Source organism: Salvelinus fontinalis, chromosome 22, assembly GCF_029448725.1.
Source record: "Salvelinus fontinalis isolate EN_2023a chromosome 22, ASM2944872v1, whole genome shotgun sequence".
Classification (NCBI taxonomy): Eukaryota; Metazoa; Chordata; class Actinopteri; order Salmoniformes; family Salmonidae; genus Salvelinus; species Salvelinus fontinalis.
In genome coordinates this window covers 3,941,072-3,968,328 of record NC_074686.1, presented here as the reverse complement: position 1 = coordinate 3,968,328, position 27,257 = coordinate 3,941,072, and the positions used below count along the sequence as shown (strand labels likewise).

The following is a 27,257-nucleotide window of genomic DNA, read 5'->3' as shown; positions in this document are numbered from 1 at the left end:
TTGAGTACAAAATATGAACTTAATTATTTATTTGAAAAAAATTCTCCCACATGTTTGGTGGCCCGGTTTTATCTAAAAGTACAGTTTGGCCATAGCTTGCAGGAATTTCTTCTTTCTCTTCTGTGCAGCCAGCTGCAGAACTTCCTCGGGGTTACTGGCATTCAGCTCAGTCTGTCCAATCGCCTTGATCTGAGGAGAGAGTCTGTTTTAGTCCAGGATTAAGATTAATCTGTACGGGAAACCAGCCCTAAGGTTAAGTCGATTGGGCTTCTAGGCTCTCCAAAAGACACATGACTGTCGACGGAGACAAGCCATAGCGAATCAAGGTATTCAATGGAAATAGATTCTACTTACAGCAATTTGTCTCTTCTCGCTCTCACCCCTTTTATGGTGGATGTCTACACGCATGCACAGTCAAGGGGTAAATATTGTTTTAAAAACTTGCCTGTTAAAATAATGCCTAAGTAAATAACTAAAGATTAAAGGATACGTGTGAGATATTCAAGGATGGTGACGTCCCAGATGTAGTCATAGAACGAATCCATGGCATCGTGACTAAATGATAAGATGGAACAAATAGGCCTATATGAGTCACAGGGCCATCCTTCCAAATCCCATCTCGTTGCCTGGGTGTACAAGGCCCGCCCTCCCGATAAAAATTGTCATACCTGTTCTGTTCTTGAAGAGCTTTGAACGCTGTCATGTAGTCCACCTCCCTTAGAAACTGGCACAGAACTGCAACCTAAATCAGCAAGACAACATGATCATAACCTTCAACCATGTAGCATTTACAAAGTGCAAATCTCAGCGTACTGAATAAGAAGCATTATAAACGTTCTGGAAGGAAGTCTGACCTGTGTGTGACAGTTCAGCATCGAACAACACTTGATCATTCTCTTTAGGACCTGCAAAGAAAAAAGATCAGCGTCACGACTAATCCAGTGATCTTGGGTGTTTAAACAAGAAAACACCAAGTCTGCGTGCCAAATGGCACTCTATTCCCTATATAATGCACTACTTTTGACCAGAGCCCTTTGAGTTCCATTTGAAAACACCAGACTGTTTCGCTACCTGGTCAGTGTAGACATCAGGAGCCACAGCCTTGGTAAAGAAGTCAGAGCACACTGCCCCAGCCTGGAGGTAGAAATGCAACGCTGCAGAGTACTGGTTGGTCACTGCGGAGACAAAATAGAGAAGGACATTACTTGACTGTGACAACTAGCTACCCACTAAACTTGTTCTAGGGTCTGTACAGTGCATTCGGAAAATATGTCAGACCCCTTGACTTTTTCCACATTTTGTTACATTACAGCCTTATTCTAAAATTGCCCCCTCCCCCCCCTCATTCTACACACAATTCCCCATAATGACAAAATAAAAACTGGTTTTAAGAAGGTGTTGCTAATTTATAACATAACTACTGAAATATTTCATATGTATTCAGACCCTTTACTCAGTACTTTGTTGAAGCACCTTTGTCAGCGATTACAGCCTTTAAGTCCTCTTGGGTATGACACTACAAGCTTGGCACAGCTGTCTTTGGGGAGTTGATCCCATTCTTCTCTGCAGATCCTCTAAAGCTGTCAGGTTGGATGGGGAGCGTCGCTGCACAGCTATTTTCAGGTCTCTCCAGAGATGTTCTAGCTGGGCCACTCAAGGACATTCAGAGACTTGTTCCGAAGCCATTCCTGCGTTGTCTTAGTTATCTGCTTAGGGTCGTTGTCCTGTTGGAAGGTGAACCTTTGCCCCAGTCTGAGGTCCTGAGTGCTCTGGAGCAGGTTTTCATCAAGGATCTCTCTGTACTTTGCTCCGTTTATTTTTCCCCTTGATCCTGACTTGTCTCCCTTCCGCTGAAAAACATCCCCATAGCATGATTCTGCCACCACCATGCTTCACCGTAGGGATGGTACCAGGTTTCCTCCAGACGTAACGCTTAGCATTCAGGCCAATCTTGGTTTCATCAGACCAGAGAATCTTGTTTCTCATCGTCTGAGTCCTTTAGGTGCCTTTTGGCAAACTCCAAGCGGGCTGTCATGTGCCTTTTACTGAGGAGTTGCTTCCATCTGGCCACTCTACCATAAAGGCCTGATTGGTGGAATGCTGCAGAGATGGTTGTCCTTCTGGAAGGTTCTCCCATCTCCACAGAGGAACTCTGGAGCTCTGTCAGAGTGACCATCGGGTTCTTGGTCACCTCCCTGACCGAGGCCCTTCTCCCCCGATTATTCATTTTGGCCGGGCAGCCAGCTCTAGGAAGAGTCTTGATGGCCACTGTGTTCTTGGGGACCTTCAATGCTGCAGAAATGTTTTGGTACCCTTCCCCAGATCTGTGCTCCGACACAATCCTGTCTTTGGCTCTGACATGCACTGTCAACTGTGGGACCTTATATAGACAGGTGTGTGCCTTTCCAAATCATGTCCAATCAATTGAATTTACCACAGGTGGACTCCAATCAAGTTGTCGAAACATCTCAAGGATGATCAATGGATGCACCTGAGCTCAATTGAGGCTCATATCAGAGGGTCTATTTCTATTTATTATATATTTGCCAAAATGTCTAAATACCTGTTTTCGCTTTGTCATTATGGGCAGATTGAGGGGAAAAAATGATTTAATCAATTTTAGATTACGGCTGTAACGTAGCTAAATATGAAGTCAAGGTGTCTGAATACTTTCCGAACGCATTGTGTATATATAGTGTACAAAACATTAAGAACGTCTTCCTACTATTGAGTTGCAGCCCTCTCCAACCTTTCTGACCTCAGAACAGCCTCAATTCGTCTGGGCATTGACTCTACAAGGTGTCGAAAGCATTCCACAGGGATGCTGGCCCATGTTGACCCCAATGCTTCCCACAGGGTGGTGGACATTTGTGTATACACATGGGAAACTGTTGAGCGTCAAAAACCCAGCAGCGTTGCAGTACTGGCACCTACTACCATACCCTGTTCAAAGGCACACATCTTTTGTCTTGCCCATTCACCCTCTGAATAGCACATACACAATCCATGTCACAATTGTCTCAAGGCTTAAAAATCCTTCTTTAACCTGTCTCTCTACACTGATTGAAGTACATTTAACAAGTGACATCAATAAGATATCATGGATTCACCTGGTCAGTCTGCCATGGATAGAGCAGTTGCTCATAATGTTTTGTGCACTCAGTGTATATCAAGTGACTCGGAGTAGGAGGGCTGATCTAGGGCCAGTTTTGCCTTCTAGATCACAATGAATTAGATCCCATGAACAAAGGGGATCCGATTCCAGATCAGCACTACTCAGACACTTGATACATACACCCCCTGGCAAGGTTCCCTACCACCATTTGAGTGCTGCTTACCAAAGTAGATGTCGGCCTGCGTGATGAGCCAGGACTGGTTGTTGGGGTTCAGTGTAAGGGCGTAGGTCACGAGCTCTTTAACCGTCACAGCCACCGCCTCCACATCCACAGCCTGCATGCTAGAAGACAAACATTATCGAAGACAGTAAAATAGCCTTATTGTCGGGTGAGTAGCAAAGCAAATAGTCTTCATAAACTCCTACTGTGAGAAGACGCTATCTTCTAGAAACTCAAAAATGGAACTCAACGGAAAATAGGACCACATTCTGTAGCCATATAGAAGCAAACGGGTGTTCATACTTTGCCAGGGTTGATGGCCAAATGGCAAGGTGTTCTGCTGTCACTTCATTGACAATATCATCCTGTAGAGAGATGCACATTTGTTCAACCATGAGAGAACATGTTTCGTTATAGCCTGCACCAGTGTGCGGAAGGTGGCCAAACCTACCCGGACTATGCTATGAAACCTCACGAAAAGTGAGATGAGGGTGGTCAGCACCAGTGGTTCCCGAAGCTTCTTGACGAATGTGATGAATCGGCTCCTAAAAATAATATGGGAAACGTCAGCAAGAAGGCGACTTAGCACATTGATGTCTGCCTCAATTTTCAGTATAAACCGATGAGGACTAAGCCAGGTGAAGAAACCTGTAGTTATAAAACAGTAGTTAACCTGAGTGTAATCATGTTTATTTCATCCATTCTTATTTGGTAATTGACCAACTACGACTACCGGCCCGTTTACCTTTGCAGGATGCCCATACTGGACTCTCTCTGTTTGATGAGGCTGACACGTCCGTCGCTGTTTCTCTTGTGCTGGTTGGACACACTGCAGATCTGGACTACCACCTCCCACAACTCTTTGGCTGTACGCCGGCTCTCTTTAGGACCCGGGAGCTCCTTACAGGTGGAGGCCAGGAGCTGACCCAGCTATTGGGGTCAAAAGGTGTGCCACAGGTGTAGAGCAAAGGATTTGAGTCTATCAACAGACCACAATTGGCAGAACACAATACAACTTAACTGGCACACAAGTAACATTGAACACTTCTCAATATCACAAAGCAATAACCAGTGTGGTAGTTGTGTGCGTCACAAATGTATTTATGATACGGTTCAGTCACAGAACACTGATGATAAAACACATCTTATATCCTCTTCAGATAGAAAGTGAGGTGTCGTGCAGTCTTTGAGAGGCCTGTACCTTGATGTAGGGGTTGTTCATGACCAGCTGCTGGGGCACTTGCAGAGTCAGGTATTCATTCTCCCTCCAGTTCAACATGAAGGCCACACACTCCTCCCCTACTATCTGTCGCAGAGGGAGATCTGGAATGGCAAGAACCACACAGGGACCTTATGCAGTCATAGAGTTTTGGCCAAATATATTGGCACCCTTTTCTTAATTCCTTATTTAAGAAAAATACAAATGTGTCAAATTTCCAACATTGTAGAAGCAGTTTTTGTAAACTTTAGTTTAGAACGGGCACGGGCAAAATTATTGGCACCCCAGAGCTCGGTCACACAGCCTTTTGCCAAGGTAACTGCAGCAAAACGCTTCTTGTAACCATCAATGAGATTGTTGCTCTTACTGGCAATTTGGCCCTCTTTTAGAAGCAAACTACTCTAATTCTTCAATGTTTGAGGGGTGGCCCTACACCGACTGCAGTTTTGAGATCCCCATTTATTTTTGTAAATGCCCCTTTTCTCCCCAATTTCGTGATTACTATCTTGTCTCATCGCTGCAACTCCCCAATGGGCTCGGGAGAGGCGAAGGTCGAAACATGACCCGCCAAACCGCGCTTCTTAAAACCCGCTCGCTTAACCCGGAAGCCAGCTGCACAGATGTGTTGGAGGAAACACTGTTCATCTGACGACCGAAGTTAGCCTGCAGGCGCCCGGGCCGCCACAAGGAGTCGCTAAAGCGCGATGAGCCATGTAAAGCCCACCGGCCAAACCCGGACGACGCTAGGCCAATTGTGCGCCGCCCTATGGGACACCCAGTCACGGCCGGTAATAACACAGCCTGGGATTGAACCGCAGGCTGTAGTGACGCGGCAACACTGCGATGCAGCGCCACTTGCCCGGCCCTCACCATAGGTTTTGGATGCGATTCAGCGCTGGACACGTCAGTGGCCACTTAACAGTCCAGCATCTCGTCTTCAACCTTTCCTGGGTGCTTTTTGGTGTGTGTTTGGGGTCGTTGTCCTGCTTGAAGACTCACAACTTTCAATGGAGACCCAGGTTGCTTTTCTGTCTCTGGTACTGAATGACTTGAATGTGTGCAAGACATCATGAAATCAGCAGATGCAATGTTCAACCCAGGATCCAAAACCTGTGTCTCTGTTGAAGGTTGTGGGAATTCCAGCAGGACAACAACCCAACACACATCAAATGCACCCCGGAATGGTTCAAGAACAAACATTGGACTGTTCTGGATTGGCCAGCGAAGAATGAATCACATCTATAACCCATGGTGAAAGCTGAAAAAAGCAGTTGGTGTAGGGCACCCCCTCAAACATTGAAGAATTCGAGCAGTCTTCTGCAAAGAGCTCATTGATGGCTACAGGAAGCATTTGTGAACAGCCAAAAGCTGTGTGAACAAGTACTAGCTCTAGGGTGCCAATAATTCTACCAATGCCATTTGTCTTAATTTTTAAAATTAAAATTCTAAACTGAAGTTTATTTAAACAAAATTGGTTCTACAATGTTGAAATTATTTCAATTTATTTCAGAAGAAATAGGGATTTAGTTAAGAAAAGTGCAAGGGTGCCAATATATGTTGCCACAACTGTACATTATAGGACACTGATATGGCAAAATGCTGAGGGCCAGAGGCCTGAAATCAAACGTTCAATTCCATGTGCTTCATTATTTTTGCCTTGAACGTTTCACGAGTAAAGTGACCGTTTCTCCATTCACCTACCATGTATCCTCATCTCCAGGTAGCCTCGCACCCTGCTGACCAGGTCGGGTGGGGGTCTGACATTGCTACCCTCAGCCACCCCGGTCTCATGGGCCCGCACCTCCAGAAGCAGCATCTCGTTCAGCATCACCTGCCTTAGCTTAGGAGAGAACTCCGTCACCAGCTCCAGACAGGCTGAGAAGAGCTGACGCGTGTGGGCAAAGTCCTGGGATACCAACAACATTACAAAGGTTGAGATCAACCTAAAATCTTTATGGGCTGGTTTCCCCAGACAGATTAAGCATATTCCTGGACTAAAACGAAGAAAGCATTTCTTAGACCAGGGTTAGGCCTAATCTGTGCCTGGGAAACCGGACCTACAAGTATTACAAAATCAAGGTTTGTTGACAAGGAATACATCCCATCTTCTATCAACCAACAGTAACATTGTGTTGACCCATGAACTTCATATTCCATAATTCTCATGATTTTAACAGAGAATTTGAAAGGGATAGACCTTTACAGTGATGCAGTGTAGCCCTTTGGCCATGAGGATATACACCAGATCCTTGGTCAGGTTGTCTTTGATGTTGAGTATCACATTGATGTAATCTGGAGGAACTTCCCACTGTAGGTACAAGGAATAACGTTTCAGGTAAGTATCCTTCGAACAACATCCCTGCTAACATTCAAAATAATAGGTGCTGTAGAAGCAGTCTGTGTCCAGCTGTAGTGACCTTTCAACCCTGACCTTGTTGTTAACCCGCCAGAAGGGTCGTTCGGCCATGCTGTGCAGCTCAATTAGGATCTGCCGGATGCGGCGGGCGTCCAGGCAGAGGATGAGCTGCTGCTCCAGCTGTCCAATGTTGACACTGGCCGCAGCTGGGGAGCAACAGGGAACAGAAGGACAAGCACAGGATCAGAGGGATATGCACATCCATAACATAATGCGTGGGAAAGAAGACTGCATCACTCCTTGATGGGAGCTTTAGATTAACAAGAGGGCAAACTTTCCATGCAAGACAGACAAGAGGTATGATAAATAAGTAATCTACTAAATTACCTAAGAAACCACATACTGGCCCCTACTCCTCCACCCCTGCCATACAGAGCTCTGAATACTTGCCGAAGTGATGTTGTGTGGCACCTGTGTTTAGCCAGACAGCAGTGCTAATATAAACTCTACAAAAAAAAGAAACGTCCCTCTTCAGTACCGTCTTTCAAAGATACAGTTGAAGATGGAAGTTTACATACAATTAGGTTGGAGCCATTAAAATTCATTTTTAAACCACTCCACAAATTTCTTGTTAAGAAACTATAGTTTGGCAAGTCGGGTTAGGACATCTACTTTGTGCATTCACTTAATCACAATTCCAGTGGGTCAGAAGTTACATACACTAAGTTGACCGTGCCTTTAAACAGCTTGGAAAATTCCAGAACACTATGTCATGGCATTAGAAGCTTCTGATAAGGTAATTGACATCATTTGAGTCAATTGGAGGTGTACCTGTGGATGTATTTCAAGGCCTTCAACTCAGTGCCTCTTCGCTTGACATCATGGGAAAATCAAACGAAATCAGCCAAGAAGTCTGGTTCTTAGTACACAAGTATAGGGACCACGCAGCCGTCATACCTCTCAGGAAGGAGATGCATTTTGTCTCCTAGAGATGAACGTACTTTGGTGCGAAAAGTGCAACTCAATCCCAGAACAACAGCAAAGAACCTTGTGAAGATGCTGGAGGAAACAGGTACAAAAGTATCTATATCAAAATAAAACTAGTATCTATACCACAGTAAAACGAGTCCTATATCGACATAACCTGAAAGGAGCAAGGAAGGAGGAAGAAGCCACTGCTCCAAAACCACCATAAAAAAGCCAGAGTACGTTTTGCAACTGCACATGAGAACAAAGATCGTACTTTGGGAGAAATGTCCCCTGGTCTGATGAAACAAAAATAGAACTGTTTGGCCATAATGACCATCGTTATGTTTGGAGGAATAAGGGGGAGGCTTGCAAGCCGAAGAACACCATCCCAACCTTGAAGCACGGGGTGGAAGCATCATGTGGTGGGGGTGCTTTGCTGCAGGAGGGACTGGTGCACTTCACAAAATAGATGGCATTATGTGGATATATTGAAGCAACATCTCAAGACATCAGTCAGGAAGTTAAAGCTTGGTCGCAAATGGGTCTTCCAAATGGACAATGACCCCAAGCATACTTCTAAAGTTGTGGTAAAATGGCTTAAGAACAACAAAGTCAAGGTATTGGAGTGGCCATCACAAAGCCCTGACCTCAATCCTATAGACAATTTGTGGGCAGAACTGAAAAAGCATGTGCGAGCAAGGAGTCCTACAAACCTGACTCAGTTACACCAGCTGTGTCAGGAGGAATGGGCCAAAATTCACCCAAACTTATTGTGGGAAGCTTGTGGAAGGCTACCCGAAACGTTTGACCCAAGTTAAAGAATTTAAAGGCAATGCAACCAAATATTAATTGAGTGTATGTAAACTTCTGACCCACTGGGAATGTGATGAAAGAAATAAAAGCTGAAATAAATCACTCTACTATTATTCTTACATTTCACATTTTAAAAATAAAGTGGTGATCCTAACTGACCTAAGACAGGGAATTTTTACTAGGATGATTAAATGTCAGGAATTGTGAAAAACTGAGTTTAAATGTATTTGGTTAAGGTGAATGTAAACTTCCGAATTCAACTGTAATTCGTAAAAATCCAAATAACTTCCCAGATCTTCATTGTCAAGGGTTTAAACAATGTTTACCATGCTTGTTCAATGAACCATAAACAATTAATGAACATGCACCTGTGGAACGGTCGTTACGACACTACCAGCTTACGACAGTAGGCAATTAAGGTCACAGTTATGAAAACTTAGGACACTAACGAGGCCTTTCTACTGACTGAAAAACACCAAAAGAAAGATGCCCAGGGTCCCTCCTCATCTGTGTGAACGTGCCATAGGCATGCTGCAAGGAGGCATGAGGACTGCAGATGTGGCCAGGGCAATAAATTATAATGTTCGTACTGTGAGACGCCTAAGACAGCGCTACAGGGAGACAGGACGGACAGCTGATCGTCCTCGCAGTGGCAGACCACGTGTAACACCGGCACAGGATTGGTACATCCGAACATCACACCTGCTGGACAGGTATAGGATGGCAACAACAACTGCCCGAGTTACACCAGGAACGCACAATCCCTCCATCCGTGCTCAGACTGTCCGCAATAGGCTGAGAGAGGCTGGACTGAGGGCTTGTAGGCCTGTTGTAAGGCAGGTCCTCACCAGACATCACCGGCAACAACGTCGCCTATGGGCACAAACCCACCGTCGCTGGACCAGACAGGACTGGCAAAAAGTGCTCTTCACTGACGAGTCGCGGTTCCTGACTCACTAGGGGTGACGGTCGGATTCGAGTTTATCGAATCTGACCGAGAGGGCTGAGAGAGGCCTGTACTCTGAAGCGGGATCGGTTTGGCGGTGGAGGGTCTGTGATGGTCTGGGGCGGTGTGTCACAGCATCATCGGACTGAGCTTGTTGTCATTGCAGGCAATCTCAACGCTGTGCCTTACAGTAAAGACATCCTCCTCCCTCATGTGGTACCCTTCCTGCAGGCTCATCCTGACATGACCCTCCAGCATGACAATGCCACTAGCCATACTGCTTGTTCTGTGCATGATTTCCTGCAATACAGGAATGTCAGTGTTCTGCCATGGCCAGCGAAGAGCCCGGATCTCACGTGTCTGGGACCTGTTGGATCGGAGGGTGAGGGTTAGGGTTAGGGCCATTCCCCCCAGAAATGTCCGGGAACTTGCAGGTGCCTTGGTGGAAGAGTGAGGTAATATCTCACAGCAAGAACTGGCAAATCTGGTGCAGTTCATAAGGAGGAGATGCACTGCAGTACTTAATGCAGCTGGCTGCCACACCAGATACTGACTTACTTTTGATTTTGACCCCCCCCCCCTTTGTTCAGGGACACATTCCATTTCTGTTAGTCACATGTCTGTGGAACTTGTTGAGTTCATGTCTCAGTTGTTGAATCTTGTTATGTTCATACAAATATTTACACATGTTAAGTTCGCTGAAAATAAACGCAGTTGACAGTGAGGACGTTTCTTTTTTTGCTGAGTTTAGCAGCATACCTGGGATGTCATAGAAGGAGGGCAGAGGCTTGGCACAGAGGTTGACCGTGGCTGACCTCTTCCTCATCTGCTCCACCAGGATCTTCCTATCCTCCTCCTTCAGCAGCTCCGTGAACAGCTTGTGGGCGGTCACCACGAACACCAGGTGGGGCTCGGCCAAGCTCTCACACAGGGTTCTGTATGGGAGTGGGGACAATGATGTATGAAGATATTAATACATGTCTATGATTGGGAAGCATCAAATGTCAGGACAGGTATCAGCATTTGGCATACTGCTCACCATCAACAAGCTACACCAACACATTAAATCTGCAGTTATTACAAGCTTACAAAATGCCTCATCTAAGTTAATCGACTCAATCCTACGCACTTTAGAAAAATAACCATCTTCCTCTTGGAGGTCTCTGATGAACGGTCCTTGTCTAAAGACCTTGTGCATACCTGTAAGAGGAAACAGCTTGAATGTAGATTAGTGTTTATAGATAGGAATGAAGTTTTCATTGAGAAGAGTGGGTTTGTTAGCCTGGTTAAACCAGACTGAAACAATGGTGAGCACAGCATTTATTGTGGTTTAAATCAGGCTATGAGTTTGTAGTTCTACCTCTAGCATAAAGTCCACCACATGTTTCCTTGGCTTGTGGAGCAGCTGCTGAAAACGCACACTGAGGACCTCCCCTTGCAGGGCGTCGCGAACAGCGTTGCACACACAAAGCTTGTGACACACTTCGTCCAGGCCCCTCTCCCTGTGTACATCATGTAAACAGAGCATTAACATAACACCGGCAAGCATTTAAACGTCTTAAAGCTGGGATTGCTTGCATGCAATCAAGTCTGATGTGCCTCATTTTAATATATTTGGTTCTAAGAAAAATATTCACACCTAAAACAGTGAAGTGGTGTATAGTACATGTCAAAGATACCATTTTAATTCTGGGTTGAATACTTTAACCACCAAGTGTTCTCACCCTTGCTGGACTTTGTGCAAAAACTCCCTCAGAACAGACTGTCTGAGGTGGTTGGGCAAGCTGAGGGACACATTGTCTTTGATGAAAGCCTCTACAAGAGCCTGAGGAAAAGAAGAGCCTTCAATTACTTCAAGGACTTCCGGTTACTGAGCAAGATAGTGGCATAGGAGTTTTGCTCACGCTGGTGCAAACTTTTAAAAATGCCATTTCTATCGTACTTTTGACCATCTCTTAACTAATCACGAACAAGGATGAACACTGAAACACCGGCTAAGAGAAACCTCGATATGTTGGACCTGACTACCAAGTCTACAAATCAAGAAAATAAGAGGATGTCGCTTGCAGAAGGCGTTCCCCACTAAATACTTTCTGTGTTTGGGGCTACAGGCACACAACTTCCCGGCATGGATGAGTCAGTTTTATCTCAACTCTTCCTTATTCCGGGACAGCGTGGTGATCTAAAAATACTCTTTACTTGAAATGCACACTGATATGATATCTACCAGTGTCACAGTCAATTCCATCTTCACAAACATGGAATTATTCAAGATGAAATTCATCCAACTTCAGACTGAGGAACACAAAAGGTAAACTAGGCTGGTCGCAACAAAATCATCCCACACAGACAATACAATGTAAACACAGCACTGATGAAATCAGTAACTACGCAGATAACTCCTATGGGATTAGGAATCATTTAGCCGAGATGGAAGATTATTCATGCAGCTCATCCTTACGCCTGTGGCTCCCCAGACTGTTATCCCGTGGGGTGATTGAGCTGGAACGCGCACCGACGCTGAACTAAAACCAGGCGGTAACAACCAACCGAGAGCATTGATCTTCAGGATGCTCCGCTATACCTACAAAAATGCCTTCATGGATGCATACAAAGCAGCTGGGTCGCTCATGCAAAGCCTGAGAAAGAGCTATACCGAACTTTCTACTGTATCCTGCTAAGCTTAAAGTGTCCCACAACAAATTGATATTCGACACTCCTGATGAGGCTCAGAAAGTCCTGCATAGCCTTCAGAAAGCATTGACAGTCCTCATTGTACATGAACGAGCAATAGAAAACAGGAAACTGTAATAATCATGAGTTCTGCTTAGCGCTCCCATGGTTCCCTTCTATAGATTAGATAGATACTACCGGTCAAAAGGTTAAAAACACCTGCTCATTCAAGGGTTTCTTTATTTTCACTATTTTCTACATTGTAGAATAATAGTGAAGACAAACTATGAAATAACACATTGAATCATGTATTAACCAAAAGTGCTAAAACAAATGACAATATATTTTATATTTGAGATTCTTCAAAACGGCCACCCTTTGCCTTGACAACTTTGCACACTTGGCATTCTCTAGCCTATTTGACCTAGATAGTTTGTGTGTATGCATTGATATGTAGGCTACATGTGCCTTTTTTTAATGTAGTTCTGTCATTGAGCTGTTCTTGTGTATTGATGTTCTGTATTATGTCATTCTGTATTATGTTTCATGTTTTGTGTGGACCCCAGGAAGAGTAGCTGCTGCTTTTGCAACAGCTAATGGGGATCCTAATAAAATACCAAATACTAAAACCAGCTGCATCTGGAATGCTTTTCCAACAGTCTTGAAGGAATTCCCACATATGCTGAGCACTTCTTGGCTGCTTTTCCTTCACTCTGCGGTCCGACTCATCCCAAACAATCTCAATTTGGTTAAAGTTGGAGGCCAGGTCATCTGATGCAGCACTCCATCACTCTCCTTCTTGGTCAAATAGCCCTTACACAGCTTGGAGGTGTGTTAGGTCATTGTCCTGTTGAAAAATAAATGATAGTCCCACTAATCCCAAACCAGATGGGATGGCGTATTGCTGCAGAATGCTGTGGTAACTATGCTGGTTAAGTGTGTCTTGAATTCTAAATAAATCACAGACAGTGTCACCAGCAAAGCACCCCCCCACACCATCACACATCCTCCTCCATTCTTTATGGTGGGAATCTTGCGGAGATCATCCGTTCACCCACACCGCATCTCACAAAGACACGGTGGTTGGAACCAAAAATTTCAAATTTGGACTCATCAGACCAAAAGGACAAATTTCCACTGGTCTAATGTCCATTGCTCGTGTTTCTTGGCCCAAGCAAGTCTCTTCTTCTTATTGGTGTTTTTTAGTAGTTTCTTTGCAGCAATTCGACCATGAAGGTCTGATTCACACAGTCTCCTCTGAACAGTTGATGTTGAGATATGTCTGTTACTTGAACTCTGAAGCATTTATTTGGGCTGCAATATCTGAGGCTGGTAACTCCAATGAACTTATCCTCTGCAGCAGAGGTAACGCTGGGTCTTCCATTCCTGTGGCGGTCCTCATGAGACAGTTTCATCATAGCGCTTGGTGTTTGCGACTGCACTTGAAGAAACTTTAAAAGTTCTTGAAATGTTCCATATTGACTGCCCTTCATGTCTTAAAGTAATGGACAGTCGTTTCTCTTTTATTCTTTGAGCTGTTCTTGCCATAATATGGACTTGGTCTTTTATCAAATAGGGCTATCTTCTGTATACCACCCCTACCTTATTACAACTGATTGGCTAAAACGCATTAAAACCTGTTGAGGATGGGGGCGCTGTTGAGACTATTTATGCTAATTGGGTAATTTTTGAAACAGCTTCCCACAAAATCCTTGATCGTAAAATATGCATATTATTATTATTATTGGATAGAAGACAGTCTATAGTTTCTATAGGAGTCGAAATTTTGTCTCTAAGTGGAACAGAGCCCATTCTACAGCAATTTCCCTGACATGGAATCAAATTTCAGAAATGTTGGCCACTGTTCTGAAGTCAGTTAAAAGGGCACTGTTATTGCTATGACTATACGGACACTTCTTACGTCTTCCCCTGGATGCCTTTACGTGATGACGATTCCAATGGGGTCGATTGCGCGTTCACAGGCACTACAAATGAAAAAACCCTGTAGCTAGCAAGTCTTTTCTTGGTGCGTAACGCGCGTGGAGGACTCCGACCCGCTCCTGTTCCAAGCGTTAGTTTAGCCTGTTATATTTCTCCGGTCATCTTTTCACTCGTTATAGGAGTTAAAAACATCATAAGGTAGTTAATTTAAAGCGTTTTATAGCAATTTATATCCGTTTAGTGCGATTTTGGGACATGTATTTTTGAAACGATGTGAATAGCTGGGCACGCTTTTCAGTTCATCCCGAACGCAGTTGGCATTTCCACATGGCAAGAGGACAGCTTTCCACCAAAAGACGATTACTCCCAAGAAAGGATCCTTTGCCCAAGATACTGATGGAAGAACAGCTCAAGGTAGGACATTTTTATTATGATAAATCGTGTTTCTGTCGAAAAATTTTAGTGGCTTAGGACGCCATGTTTTTTGACGTAGCTTCGCTTGGCGCAAACTGTATTGAAAAGTAAGGATAAATTAAAAAATGTAATTCCGCAATTGTATTAAGAATTAAATTGTCTATCAATCCCTGTCCACCCTATATTTTTTAGTCACGTTTATGAGTATGTATATGTATATGTTTATGTATATGTATAAGAGTAGATCACTGTCTAAGTGGCGCAAGGACATTTTCTGACCAGCTGAGCTACATTTCACATTGTCTAACCATGATTTTGGTGGCTAAATATAAACGTTTTCGATCAAACTCTATATGGATTGTGTAATATGATGTTACAGGAGTGTCATCGGAAGAATTCTAAGGTGGTTAGTGAAAAAATTAATATCTTTTGGCGATGTTGACTTTTATCGCTCACTTTGGCTAGAATCAATGCTGGGCTGCTATGTGCTATGTGCTATGCTAATATAACGATTTATTGTGTTTTCGCTGTAAGACACTTAGAAAATCTGAAATATTGTCTGTATTCACAGGATCTGTGTCTTTCGATTCGTGTATGCTGTGTATTTTTACGAAATGTTTGATGATTAGTAAGTAGGTAAACACGTTGCTCTAAGTAGTTTTTCTATTCCATTTGTGACGGTGGGTGCAATTGTAACCTATGCCATCTACCTGAAATATGCACTTTTTTCTAACAAAACCTATCCCATACCATAAATATGTTATCAGACTGTCATCTAATGAGTTTTTTTGTTGGTTAGGGGCTATAAATATCTTAGTTTAGCCGAATTGGTGATGGCTACTGGTGTTGGTGGACAAATAAAAGATGGTGGATTATGCTAATGTGTTTTTAGGTAATAGACGTACATCTTTACATATTGTGTCTTCCCTGTAAAACATTTTAAAAATCGGACATGTTGACTGGATTCACAAGATCTCTGTCTTTCATTAGCTGTATTGGACTTTAATGTGTGAAAGTTAAATATTTAAAAAAAATATTTTTTTGGAATTTCGCGGCACTGGTTTTTCAGTGGGGGGGGGGGGGTGCCGCTAGCGCCACGCTGATCCTAGACAGGTTAAGGAAAGAAAATCCACAAATTAACAAGGCACACCTGTTAATTGAAATGCATTCCAGTTGACTACCTCATGAATGCCAAGATTGTGCAAAGCTGTTATCAAAAATATACATTTGATTTGTTTAACACTTTTTTGGTTACTATATGTGTTATTTCATAGTTTTGATGTCTTCAATACTATTATACAATGTAGAAAATAGTAAAAATAAAGAAACACCCTTGAATGAGTAGGTGTTCTAAAACTTTTCACCGGTAGTGTATGAAAAACATTTTAAATTGGGACATACTTTAACTCCCAGAGATTTAGTTTGTCTCCCAGTATATACCTTATACAATGACTGACGTACAATATTAATGAGGATCATTAATGGAGGTTTATTCCTCCCACAATGTTTCTCCATACATTTAGTTATGTACATGTATGGATTAACCACCTCGTGTTATCGAGAATGTCATTGTCGATTGTCATTGTCGATAAGAATGCCTCCCGGGTGGCGCAGTGGTCTAGGGCACTGCATCGCAGTGCTAGCTGCGCCACCAGAGTCTCTGGGTTCGCGCCCAGGCTGGGTTGGGTTCGCGCCCAGGCTCTGTCGAAACCGGCCGCAACCGGGAGGTTCGTGGGGCGACGCACAATTGGCATAGCGTCGTCCGGGTTAGGGAGGGTTTGGCCGGTAGGGATATCCTTGTCTCAGTATGTAAAATGTAATGAAATGTAATGTAAAAAAAATATATATATATGTAATAAAATGTATGCACTCTACTGTAAGTCGCTCTGGATAAGAGCGTCTGCTAAATGACTAAAATGTAAATGTAAATTTATTTGAGTGGGCATTATGTTAATTTTGTGGGCCCTAAGCCATGCCAAACTATTTGTATGGGCTGTCACCTTTGTTTCCCCCTCCCTTTTTCACAAGTTATCTTCACACCCTCCCCCAACATCCTTAAGTCTTGACTGGTTCAGGCTCGTTTATACTTTGACTTTAGCATTTTCCCTCTGCAGTGAACTTACAGTGCATTCAGGAAAGTATTCAGACCCCTTGACCTTTTCCACATTTTGTTACATTGCAGCCTGTATTCTAAAATTGATTAAATTGTTCCCCCCCCCCCTCAATCTACACACAACACCTCATGAAGAAAAATAATAAAGTACTTTGTTGAAGCACCTTAGGCAGCGATTACAGCGTCGAGACTTCTTGGGTATGACGCTACAAGCTTGGCACAACTGTATTTGGGGAGTTCCTCCCATTCTTCTCTGCAGACCTTCTCAAGCTCTGTCAGGTTGGATGGTGACTGTTGCCTCAGCTATTTTCAGGTCTCTCCAGAAATTTGATTGGGTTCAAGTCCGGGCCACTCCTGTGTTGTCCCGAAGCCACTCCTGCGTTGTCTTGGCTGTGTGCTTAGGGTCGTTGTCCTGTTGGAAGGTGAACCTTCGCCCCAGTCTGAGGTCCTGAACGCTCTGGAGCAGGTTATCATCAAGGATACCTCTGTACTTTCCCCCATTCATCTTTCCCTCAATCGTGACTTGTCTCCCAGTCCCTGCTGCTGAAAAACATCCCCACAGCATGATTGTGCCACCAACATGCTTCACCATAGGGATGGTGCCAGGTTTCCTCCAGACGTGACGCTTGGCATTCAGGTCAAAGAGTTTAATCTTGGTTTCATCAGACCAGAGAATCTTGTTTCTCATGGTCAGGTCCTTTAGGTGCTGTTTGGCAAACTCCAAGTGGGCTGTCATGTGTCTTTTGTCTAGCCACTCTACCATAAAGGCCTGATGGGTAGTGCTGCAGAGATGGGAGAACCTTTCAGAAAGACAACCATCTCCACAGAGGAACTCTGGAGCTCTGTCAGAGTGATCATCGGTTTCTTGGTCACCTCCCTGACCAAGGCCCTTCTCCCCCAAATGCTCAGTTTGGCGGGCGGCCAGCTCTAGGTAGTGTTGATCGTTCCAAACTTTTTCCATTTAAGAATGATGGAGGCCACTGTGTTCTTGGGGACCTTCAATGCTGCCTTGGCACAATCCTGTCTCGGCGCTCTACGGACAATTCCTTTGACCTCATGGCTTGGTTGTTGCCCTGACATGCACTGTCAACTGTGGGACCATATGTAGACAGGTGTGTGCCTTTCTAAATCATGTCCAATCGATTTAACCGACCACAGGTGGCCTCCTATCAAGTTTTAGAAACATTTCAAGGATTGTCAATGTAAACAGGACGCACCTGAGCTCAATTTGAAGTCTCATAGCAAAGGGTCTGAATACTTATGTAAATACATTTATTTTTGTTTTTTATTTGTAATACTGCAAAAATGTCTAAACCTGTTTTCGCTTTGTCATTATGGGGTATTGTGTGTAGATTGATGAGGAAAACATGTATCCCATCCATTTTATAATAAGGTTGTAACATAACAAAATGTGGAAAAAGGGAAGGTGTCTGAATAATTTCCGAATGCACTGTATGTTTATCTGATAGAGAAGAACACAATAAGCTTTTTATTTTAAATATAAGGTTTGCTTGGCGTCCCCATATTGTGTCAGCATCCAAGGGACTCCCAACTCAGGTCTACCAGCTGACGATCTCTCAGCCTACTGGCCTTTTCTATTTTGTTTTTTTTCTGTTGGTTATGTTTATTTTAAACACTAGCATCAGCATTTGTGGGTTCGATTACAGGCTCAAAATGGCCACAAACAAAAACCTTTCTTCTGAAACTCGTCAGTCTATTCTTGTTCAGAGAAATGAAGGCTATTCCATGTGAGAAATTGCCAAGAAACTGAAGATCTCGTACAACGCTGTGTACTACTCCCTTCACAGGACATCGCAAACTGGCTCTAACCAAAATAGAAAGAAGAGTGGGAGGCCCCGGTGCACAAGAGGACAAGCACATTAGAGTGTCTAGTTGGAAAAACAGACACCTCACAAGTCCTCAACTGGCAGCTTCATTAAATAGTACCCACTAAACACCAGTCTCAACATCAACAGTGGAGAGTTGATGAGGCGTCTGTTTCTCAAACTAAACATTTTAATGTACTTGTTCTCTTGCTCAGTTGTGCACCAGGACCTCCCACTTTTTCTATTCTGGTTAGAACAAGTTTACGCTGTTCTGTGAAGGGTCTAAACAATATTCGGCGCAATTTTTTTTCAAACACCCCTATCAAGAGAATTAAGTGTTGAGTACTTACGACGTACAAAAAAAATACAGATTTTGCATTCCTACTTCCCACTGATATCAATAGATTTCAGAACAAATTTTATAAGAACAATTCTTTTGAAAGTTCTCACATGCGCCGAATATAACAGATGTAGACATTACCGTGAAATGCTTATTTACAAGCCCTTAACCATCAATGCAGCTAAGAAAATATTAACTAGATAAATTAAAAGTTAAAAAAATAACAATAACGAGGCTATGTACAGGGTATACAGGTACCAGGTCAATGTGCTGTGGTACAGGTTAGTCGATAATAGCCTACTTTTGTGCCCCAAGGAAAACAAAGTGTGTTATAATTGTAATTAAGAGGAAACTTAATATGAAGGTGGGGGTGTCTGGTGGAGACACTTAACGTCAGTATTGTTATGCCTCTTACTATTAATGCCACTAAATTAGGTTAGTCCTCCATGTATGCACCAAAGGCTTTTGTTCATTCCTTTTTGAAGACCTGAAGCTTAAATTGTTAGACTTCCCAGACTCAGTGACCATTTTAATTTGACTCTAGATCCTACTATTGATACCACCAGTGCTAATATCTTGGCACACCGGGCACCTTCAAATTATTTGAAGAGCTCTTTAGATGACTTGAACATTGTGGATGCCTGGCACCTAAGAAATCCTAGTACTAGAGACTACAGACTCCGTCTTTCTGAAATGTACTGTATATCCCATGCAGATATTTTACCTATGCTGTTATCTTACCATTCTCCATTATTGACTTATTCATTTGAGAAGTCACAGGTTAAGGGATTCATGTTTTTCTTTTACGGGATAGGGAATTCTTAAACACAATTTTGGCTGGCATTAATCATTTCTTACAGGTCAATGCACAACCAGGGGTAGACCCACATACAGTACATTAAGAGAAGTAACAAAGTGCTGCATTAGGAATATGTACTTTTTCATCACAGAATTTTTAAAAAGCAACCTTCTGATTCTTAATTAGAGAGAGAAATAGCCTGTCTAGAGTTGATGCAAAAGTCTAACTACACTGAAGATGTGCAGAGAGAACCCACCGCATTTAAAACTGAGCCTAAGATGGTGACTAGTTCTAGGGCTGAATTTATTCACTTGAAAGCGAGACAGAATGACTATGAGAATGCGGATAGACCGAGTAGGCACTTGGAAATGAATTGAAGCAAACTTGAACATTTGTCATCTATTGATGTCATTAGGAACAATAAAAAGGTGAACTCTATTTCTATCCCGCCCAAATTAAATCACACATTTACTATTTCTATCCCTCCCAAATTAAATCACACATTTACGTTTTATTCCGATCTATATACCTCAGAGTTTCCTTGTCATTAGAACTGCTAGCCCAAGCCATCAGGCAAAATATTACAATTTTACCTATTAAAATCAAAGAAACAGTCCACCATATCTCCCTGTATGCTGATGACACCTTACTGTATTTGTCCAATATCTCCAATTCTATACCACACGTACTTGACCTCTAAAGAATTTGGTTCTTTCTCTGGCTATAAAATTAACTGGTCCAAGTTGATCTTAATGCCTCTAAACAAGTTAATTTACCCTCTTTACCACTCACTTTAGAAAATAAGTTATTTACATACATGGGCATAAAAATTTGACCTAATTTGCAACCCATGGTTAAGGAAAATTTTGATGCAACATTGAAAATAATAATTGTGAGTAGATGGTCTCCACTTTATGTTACTCTTTATGGGAGAGTTTAGGTTATTAAAATGAATGTCCACCCCATATGAATTTCCTGTTTTCAATGCTTCCTCTTCCTTCCCCAACTTAATTCTTTAAGGACATAGATATCGTGGTGAGAAATTTCATTTGGAATGGGAAACGTCCTAGATTTAGTCCCTCCACCTTACAATGCCCAAGTTTAGAGGGCTCTCTTTACCAAACTACAAACTCTACTATTGGGCATATCAGATGAGGTCATTGACTATTTGGCATGAGTCATCAGATGTGCCTTGGTGGACAATAGAGGAGGCCAAGTCTCACCCAATTACAACTCAGGACCTTCCTTCTTCTGAGATAAAGCAACAAAAAAAGCCTAATATTTTATGGGATCTATTATAACAAAAATACATTTGACTGTTTGGTACCAAATCAATAATTATCTTGGCACAACTTGCAATATTCACAAGTTCTCCTATTTGGAATAACAATTTTATCGTATCTGGCATTATGCAGTTTACATTCCCTCTGTGGTCTAAGCAAGATATTCTTGTTTTAAAGTGCATCTTCAACCTGCAAGGGATTTGTTCCTTTCAAGTTCCGAAAGTCACTCTCGCTGGTTCTTCCTGTTTTTTTTATTTTTTTTTATCTCAAATTCCGTACAGTGTTGAAAACCTCTGGTGTACCATGGGACACCAAACCAAGCTCTCACTCTTTACTGAAACCGCTTTCATGTCCAAGGAAAGCTAGAATGCCGTGCTCTCCATATGATAGGCTAGTGACTCGTAATATAAAACATCTACCTGTTATGGAGATCTGGGAGAAGGACCTTTCGGAGCTGTGTACCGGTAAAGTCTCTTTGGGTTCATGTTGTTAGTGTTTTAAAATGGCATTCTTGGCAGGTACCTACCCGTTTGCCCATCCCGCCTCCTGCTGGGTTGTAGCCGTAGCAATACATGATCTTGTCAAGAGAGGCGGCATCAACAGCAGTGTTTTTGAACCGGGTATTGCCCTTTGCAGATGGTTGCTTATGTACTTATAAAATAAAAAAAACATGAGCTGGCATACACCCAGAAAAATTATTTTGTTTGGAGGTGCTGACTAAACGGTGAATAAACTATAAAGTATCAAAATAAGAGTCGCACGCTCCATATATAAACTCCCAGTAATTTATTGGGTATTTACCAACGTGTCGGCATCACAGTGCCTTATGTACTTGGACATCCACTGCCAGACAGCGTGGGGCCAAGCCCAAAACTTTGGTAAATGGTCACATGCTCCCACTTGCGAGAGCTCCATTTCACAACAATGTGAGATAGGAAAAAAGAAGAGCAGGGAGCAGGGCAATGCTATGTGGCTCTGGGTTGGTAGCCTTTGAGAATTGCATTTTAACAGGCCGTTTTAATTTGGAAAAACAGAAAACTATTCGTCTTTAAATCTATTTTGTTTTGTTCTTTTTAATTTGTATGGTGTTGTTAAGTTTGTGATTGTTTCCCCCCAATGAACTGTACATATTAATATCGTGAAACGGTAATTGTCTAGGACATGCAAGAAAAACGAATAAATAATTGTTCACAAAATTACTGATTGTTTGTGTGGCTTTCAGTTCCTTACATAATGACTATACCGCAGGAGAACATTTTTATACTATCATCAGCAAGGCACAGTCTACATTGGTGCTAACTTGTTGCATTATGTTCTCAGGCTGACTGACCTGGTAGTTGCGAGTTCTGATGAGGCTGTTGATCTGTCCGTAGGGGTTTAGCTGGGTGTCACTGGGGTCCAAGGCTCCAGTCAGGGCCCTGCAGGCGTTCCAGTACCCAGCAAGGCGCTTCTCATCCAGGTGAACGTGAAGCGTCAAGTCAAACTGCAATACAAGAACAGCAGAGCTACAGTGATGAACATCATTCACACAAAAACTCATATCAAATTGAATCAAAGTCAGACCAAATTATATGTTTTTGAATATATTTTAGTGCAAGAGGCCATGAAACGACCAAAGCAAAATATATCAACATCTACAGCTCAATACTGTACCTTCAACAGCAACTCTCGTGTTTGTTGAAAATGCTCTCTAGCCTTCTCATATGCCAGTTGGTCTGAGCAGCCTTGTTGAAAAAAAATACCTCCCAAATCATAATGCACCTGTAGAACACAAGACGTTGTTTACCAAGAGCTTGAGCTCTGTGAGCCGTTCTCTCTGGCCATAACGCATCCAATAGGATAATCTTCTATCTAGAGTAGTCTACCCATATAATGACATATAGAACTTTAATAGGACATATATTAAACAATAATTATATACAGTACCAGTCAAAAGTTTGGACACCTACTCATTCAAGGGTTTTTCTTTGTTTACTAATTTATAGTAATAGTGAGTTTTTTTAGAATAATAGTGAATAAATCAAAACTATCAAATAACACATATGGAATCATGTAGTAACCAAAAAAGTATTAAACAAATCAAAATATATTATACTTGAGATTCTTTAAAGTAGCCACACTTTGCCTTGATGACAGCTCTGCACACTCTTGGCATTCTCTCAACCAGCTTCAACCTGGAATGCAATGGCGCTGGAGAAGGCTGACGTTTTAAGTGTCCCCAACCGATTGCGTTTTTGTTTTGTTTATTTGCGTTGTTCGTAACTTATTTTGTACATATTGTTGCCGCTACTGTCTCTTATTACTGAAAAAAACTTCTAGACATCATGATTACTCATCACAGACTGGCAGAATCCTTTTTTTCCTTTAACGAGTCTGACGAGCCCAACGTGAATGATATACCGCTTTCTCGGAAAAAGGCCCAGATTCCATTGATTTGGGTGAAGAGGCGGCGGAGAAAAAGGGGCCAGAGGGCAGGCTGTCTTCTGAGAATTTGTAGGTGATCTAATAAACCTCCACTTCCTTCCATTCTGCTAGCAAACGTGCAATCTTTGGAGAATAAAATCAATGACCTACGCGGAAGATTAAACTACCAACGGGACATTCAAAACTGTAATATCTTATGCTTCACAGAGTCGTGGCTGAACGACAACATTATCAACATACAGCTGGTTGGTTATGCCCTGTACCGGCAGGATAGAAGAGCGGCGTCTGGCTATTTATTTTTTAAATAACAGCTGGTGCATGATATCTAAGGAAGTCTCGAGTTATTGCTCGCCTGAGGTTGAGTATATCATGATAAGCTGTAGACCACACTATCTACCTAGAGAGTTATAATCTGTATTTTTCGTAGCTGTTTACATGCCACCACAGACTGAGGTTGGCACTAAGACAGCATTGAATGAGCTGTATTCTGCCATAAGCAAACAGGAAAACGCTCACCCAGAGGCGGCGCTCCTAGTAGCCGGGGACATTAATGCAGGGAAACTTACATCTGTTTTACCAAATTTCTATCAGCATGTTAAATGTGCAACCAGAGGGAGAAAAAAACAACTCTGGACCACCTTTACTCCACACACAGAGATGTGACCGTACGTACATACCCGAACCAGAAGCCATGGATTACAGGCAACATGCGCACTGAGCTAAAGGGTAGAGCTGCCGCTTTCAAGGAGTGGGACGCTAACCCGGAAGCTTATAAGAAATCCCAATATGCCCTCCGACGAACCACCAAACAGGCATAGCGTCAATACAAGACTAAGATCGAATCGAACTACACCGTCTCTGACGCTAGTCAGATGTGGCAGGGGTTGCAAACCATTACAGACTACAAAGGGAAGCACAGCCGACAGCTACCCAGTGACACGAGCGAACCAGATGAGCTAAACGACTTCTATGCTCGCTTCGAGGCAAATACCACAAACATGCATAAGAGCACAAGCTGTTCCGGAAGACTGTGATCACGCTCTCCGCAGCCGATGTGGTACTGTATATAATATGGTAATTTAATAGTCTCTGTGAGTCTACCCACCTGACAGTGCAGCTCATCAGCACTGATCCTAAGGCCTGCTGTGGAGGACTCCGTTTCTCCGTTAGCAGTACTGGGGTCGGCAGCCAGCAGGTCCAGAGTCCTCAGGGTGTGGATGTAGAAGTCCTTCTTCAGACCAAGAGATCCCTCCAACACCATGATAGAGTCCGCTGCCTGCTCTTTCAGCTGCAATAAGAGACAGTGACACAGCACCATGTAATCCCTCAGGTCATTCACTCATGTTTTAAAATGGTGTTCCGTTGTCTAATGTGTCCTGAGGAAAATAGCAGACTCACCACGCTCAGGATATTTTCAGTCAACTCTTTTTCCTGCTGCACAACATTCAACCTATAGACAACATGGAAAAGAGATGTAATGCTGTACTGAAAAATCCTGTCATACTTACAGCAATACCAATTTAGTTCCGAAAGCAGAAGGAGAACCTACATGTTCATCTGATGAGGCCCGGGTTTTGTCTGTTTTTCTGGAAAACTACTTAACACAATGGTTCGTATGGCCCTTCGAGAGACAAAATATGGATACAATTATTAGGAATGACAGAATTTGGTCAACCTGGTGGTCTATTATACAGCACAATCAACCCTCCTCTGCAGTACCCATTCTCACCAGCGGTTGTAGATGATGACAGCCATGGCAGTGGTGGGAGGCAAGGTGGACAGATCCAGGTCAACATGTTTCACTCCGGGTGGAACCTTACTCACACACAGCAGCTCATTCAGCAGCATGTTCAGCACAGGAATAGTCAAGCTGGAGGGGTAAAAGGATGTGTCAATTCAATATGAAACACCTACATAAAAACGAACAAAATCCACATGACTGTTCGAGCTTTTCAGGGTAATGGAATAACAACAAATTCTCAAATAAAAAGAGTCACTGCAAACGTTTCTACATCACACTCACCCTTTCTCCAATACATCTAGATCCCACTTCAAGTATGCTGCTACTTTAAGAGCCAACAGCTTCAAAGTGCGGTTCCTGCGGTTGTCTGCAGGAGGCTGGACTTGGTTCTGCTCATTCACAGAGGGCTTGGCCGCTTGTTCAAGGAACTGGATGACAAGCTGCACTGGAACAGGATCTGAAGGAAGGAAACATATATACGTTTTCAATCAAACAAACCAGTCGAGTTTGAGTCCACTCATGTCTAAGTTCAATCACTGCTACCAATATGGTTATGCCAATCAGATCTGGACCAATATTCAGAGAGGATTCTCTCTCTTTCTCTCTGCAGACCTGGATAGGACTTCTGGAGGTGGTTCTCCAGCAGCATCTCATCCAGGAGAAACTCGAACCAGGAGGTCTGAGGAGGAGTGCTTGGCCGGCTGCCGCTCACAGCCACACGGTCTACCGCCTCTGCACTCATCTCCACCTGTCAGTGTCACACAGTCTTGGTTACACTTAGGCTTTTCATAGATGTCAATTCTATTCACGAAGGCACCCCATCCAGGGGGGATCTGTATAATGGAAGGATGCCAGAAAAGTGTTGTAACTAAAAAAAAATACTGTTGGCTGCAACTGTTAAACCGGTTACAACAGTGTACAGTAACTGTATGTTTTGCATTTGTGAAATAATTTTTATGTGATGTGAAAGTAGAGGATTTTATGTTTCCAAAACCATATCGCAAGAGAGTTTATTAACATTTCTAAATGTTAAAACAGAGTGTCTGGATTGTAGTCCCCATGGTCCCAGCTGTGGGCAATACTTACACCTGAGAACCCTGGGGATAAGATAGAATAGTTCCTTGGCTTCTGGAGAGCAAGGTTACATGATACTTACATTTACATTTTTAAGAAGCTAACAATGCTTGTTAGAAATTTCACCTCAAAGCACTGAAAAAAATCCTCAATAAGCAACAAGAAATTGCAATTTCATATTGAATTGAAGTTGCAATTAACTAATCTCCTAAATTATAATGGAATTGATCCCAATTTAAAATAAATTCACTGGTTTGCCAGAAATGGTAGTTCCCTTTTGATCGCAAACGGGATTTCGGGAAATGCAGGGAATTCGAAAGTTTTGCAACCTGAACCCTGTAGTTCTGGTCGCGTTCGTTCACTACACCCTGGACCAGATACTTAACACATCCACAAAGTCATAAACCCCGCCTGTTTCTACAATTTCTCTATTTAAAATCTGATTTGAAACCTAACGACAATATAACCTTACACCCAACCTCAACTTAAAAACAAATGTTTTCATAAATATTTACGATATAGACAAATTGATTGTGGCTGTGCTATCTAGTGGAATCACTGGACCCAGAGCTACCAACCCGGCAAGCTCCCTTTTCCAAAATACCACCTAGTAGCTAAGTAACCAAATTTCCAATGGATATTAAATAGTAAATCCAAAACCAGTCTAACTTAAGTTATACAAATATCAAAATCCTAAAGAAATTAAGCTAAAGAGAAAAACATCTGATGAGGTGCACAATCAAGCAAACAAAAGTTAGCTAGCTATCTAAACTAATGTTAGCAGCTAGCAGTTGATGCTAGCTAGGTGGGTCTCCCTAATATTATCAAGCTGGCAAATGTAAATGCATGACAGTTTACCTTTTTTGAGTTTGCAATTGTAAGAATATTCAGAAAGGTTTAATGTTTTGACACCTAACGTTAGCTAGCTTACTCCAAGATGCTTTCTAATGATTTGCTTTGCTCAATAAACATCTCTGACGTCATATCCGGA

At 42.7% G+C, this 27,257-nt stretch overlaps 1 protein-coding gene across 1 annotated transcript; it reads right to left on the bottom strand.

The window, feature by feature from the left end:
- ints8 (integrator complex subunit 8) lies at positions 1-27,257 on the bottom strand. The gene is made up of 27 exons (XM_055875938.1): positions 27,125-27,257; positions 25,805-25,940; positions 25,475-25,649; positions 25,181-25,321; positions 25,001-25,072; positions 24,850-24,901; positions 24,557-24,739; positions 22,681-22,788; positions 22,358-22,510; positions 11,363-11,463; positions 10,999-11,140; positions 10,768-10,838; positions 10,398-10,573; positions 6,986-7,116; positions 6,752-6,862; positions 6,256-6,460; positions 4,537-4,658; positions 4,081-4,265; positions 3,787-3,880; positions 3,639-3,700; positions 3,339-3,457; positions 1,072-1,175; positions 855-905; positions 669-742; positions 491-555; positions 355-398; positions 1-189 (listed from the first exon to the last, which is right to left on the bottom strand). The coding sequence occupies exons 2-27, from the start codon at positions 25,932-25,934 to the stop codon at positions 73-75; spliced, it is 2,988 nt and encodes a 995-aa protein (XP_055731913.1). The 5' UTR covers positions 25,935-25,940; positions 27,125-27,257; the 3' UTR covers positions 1-72.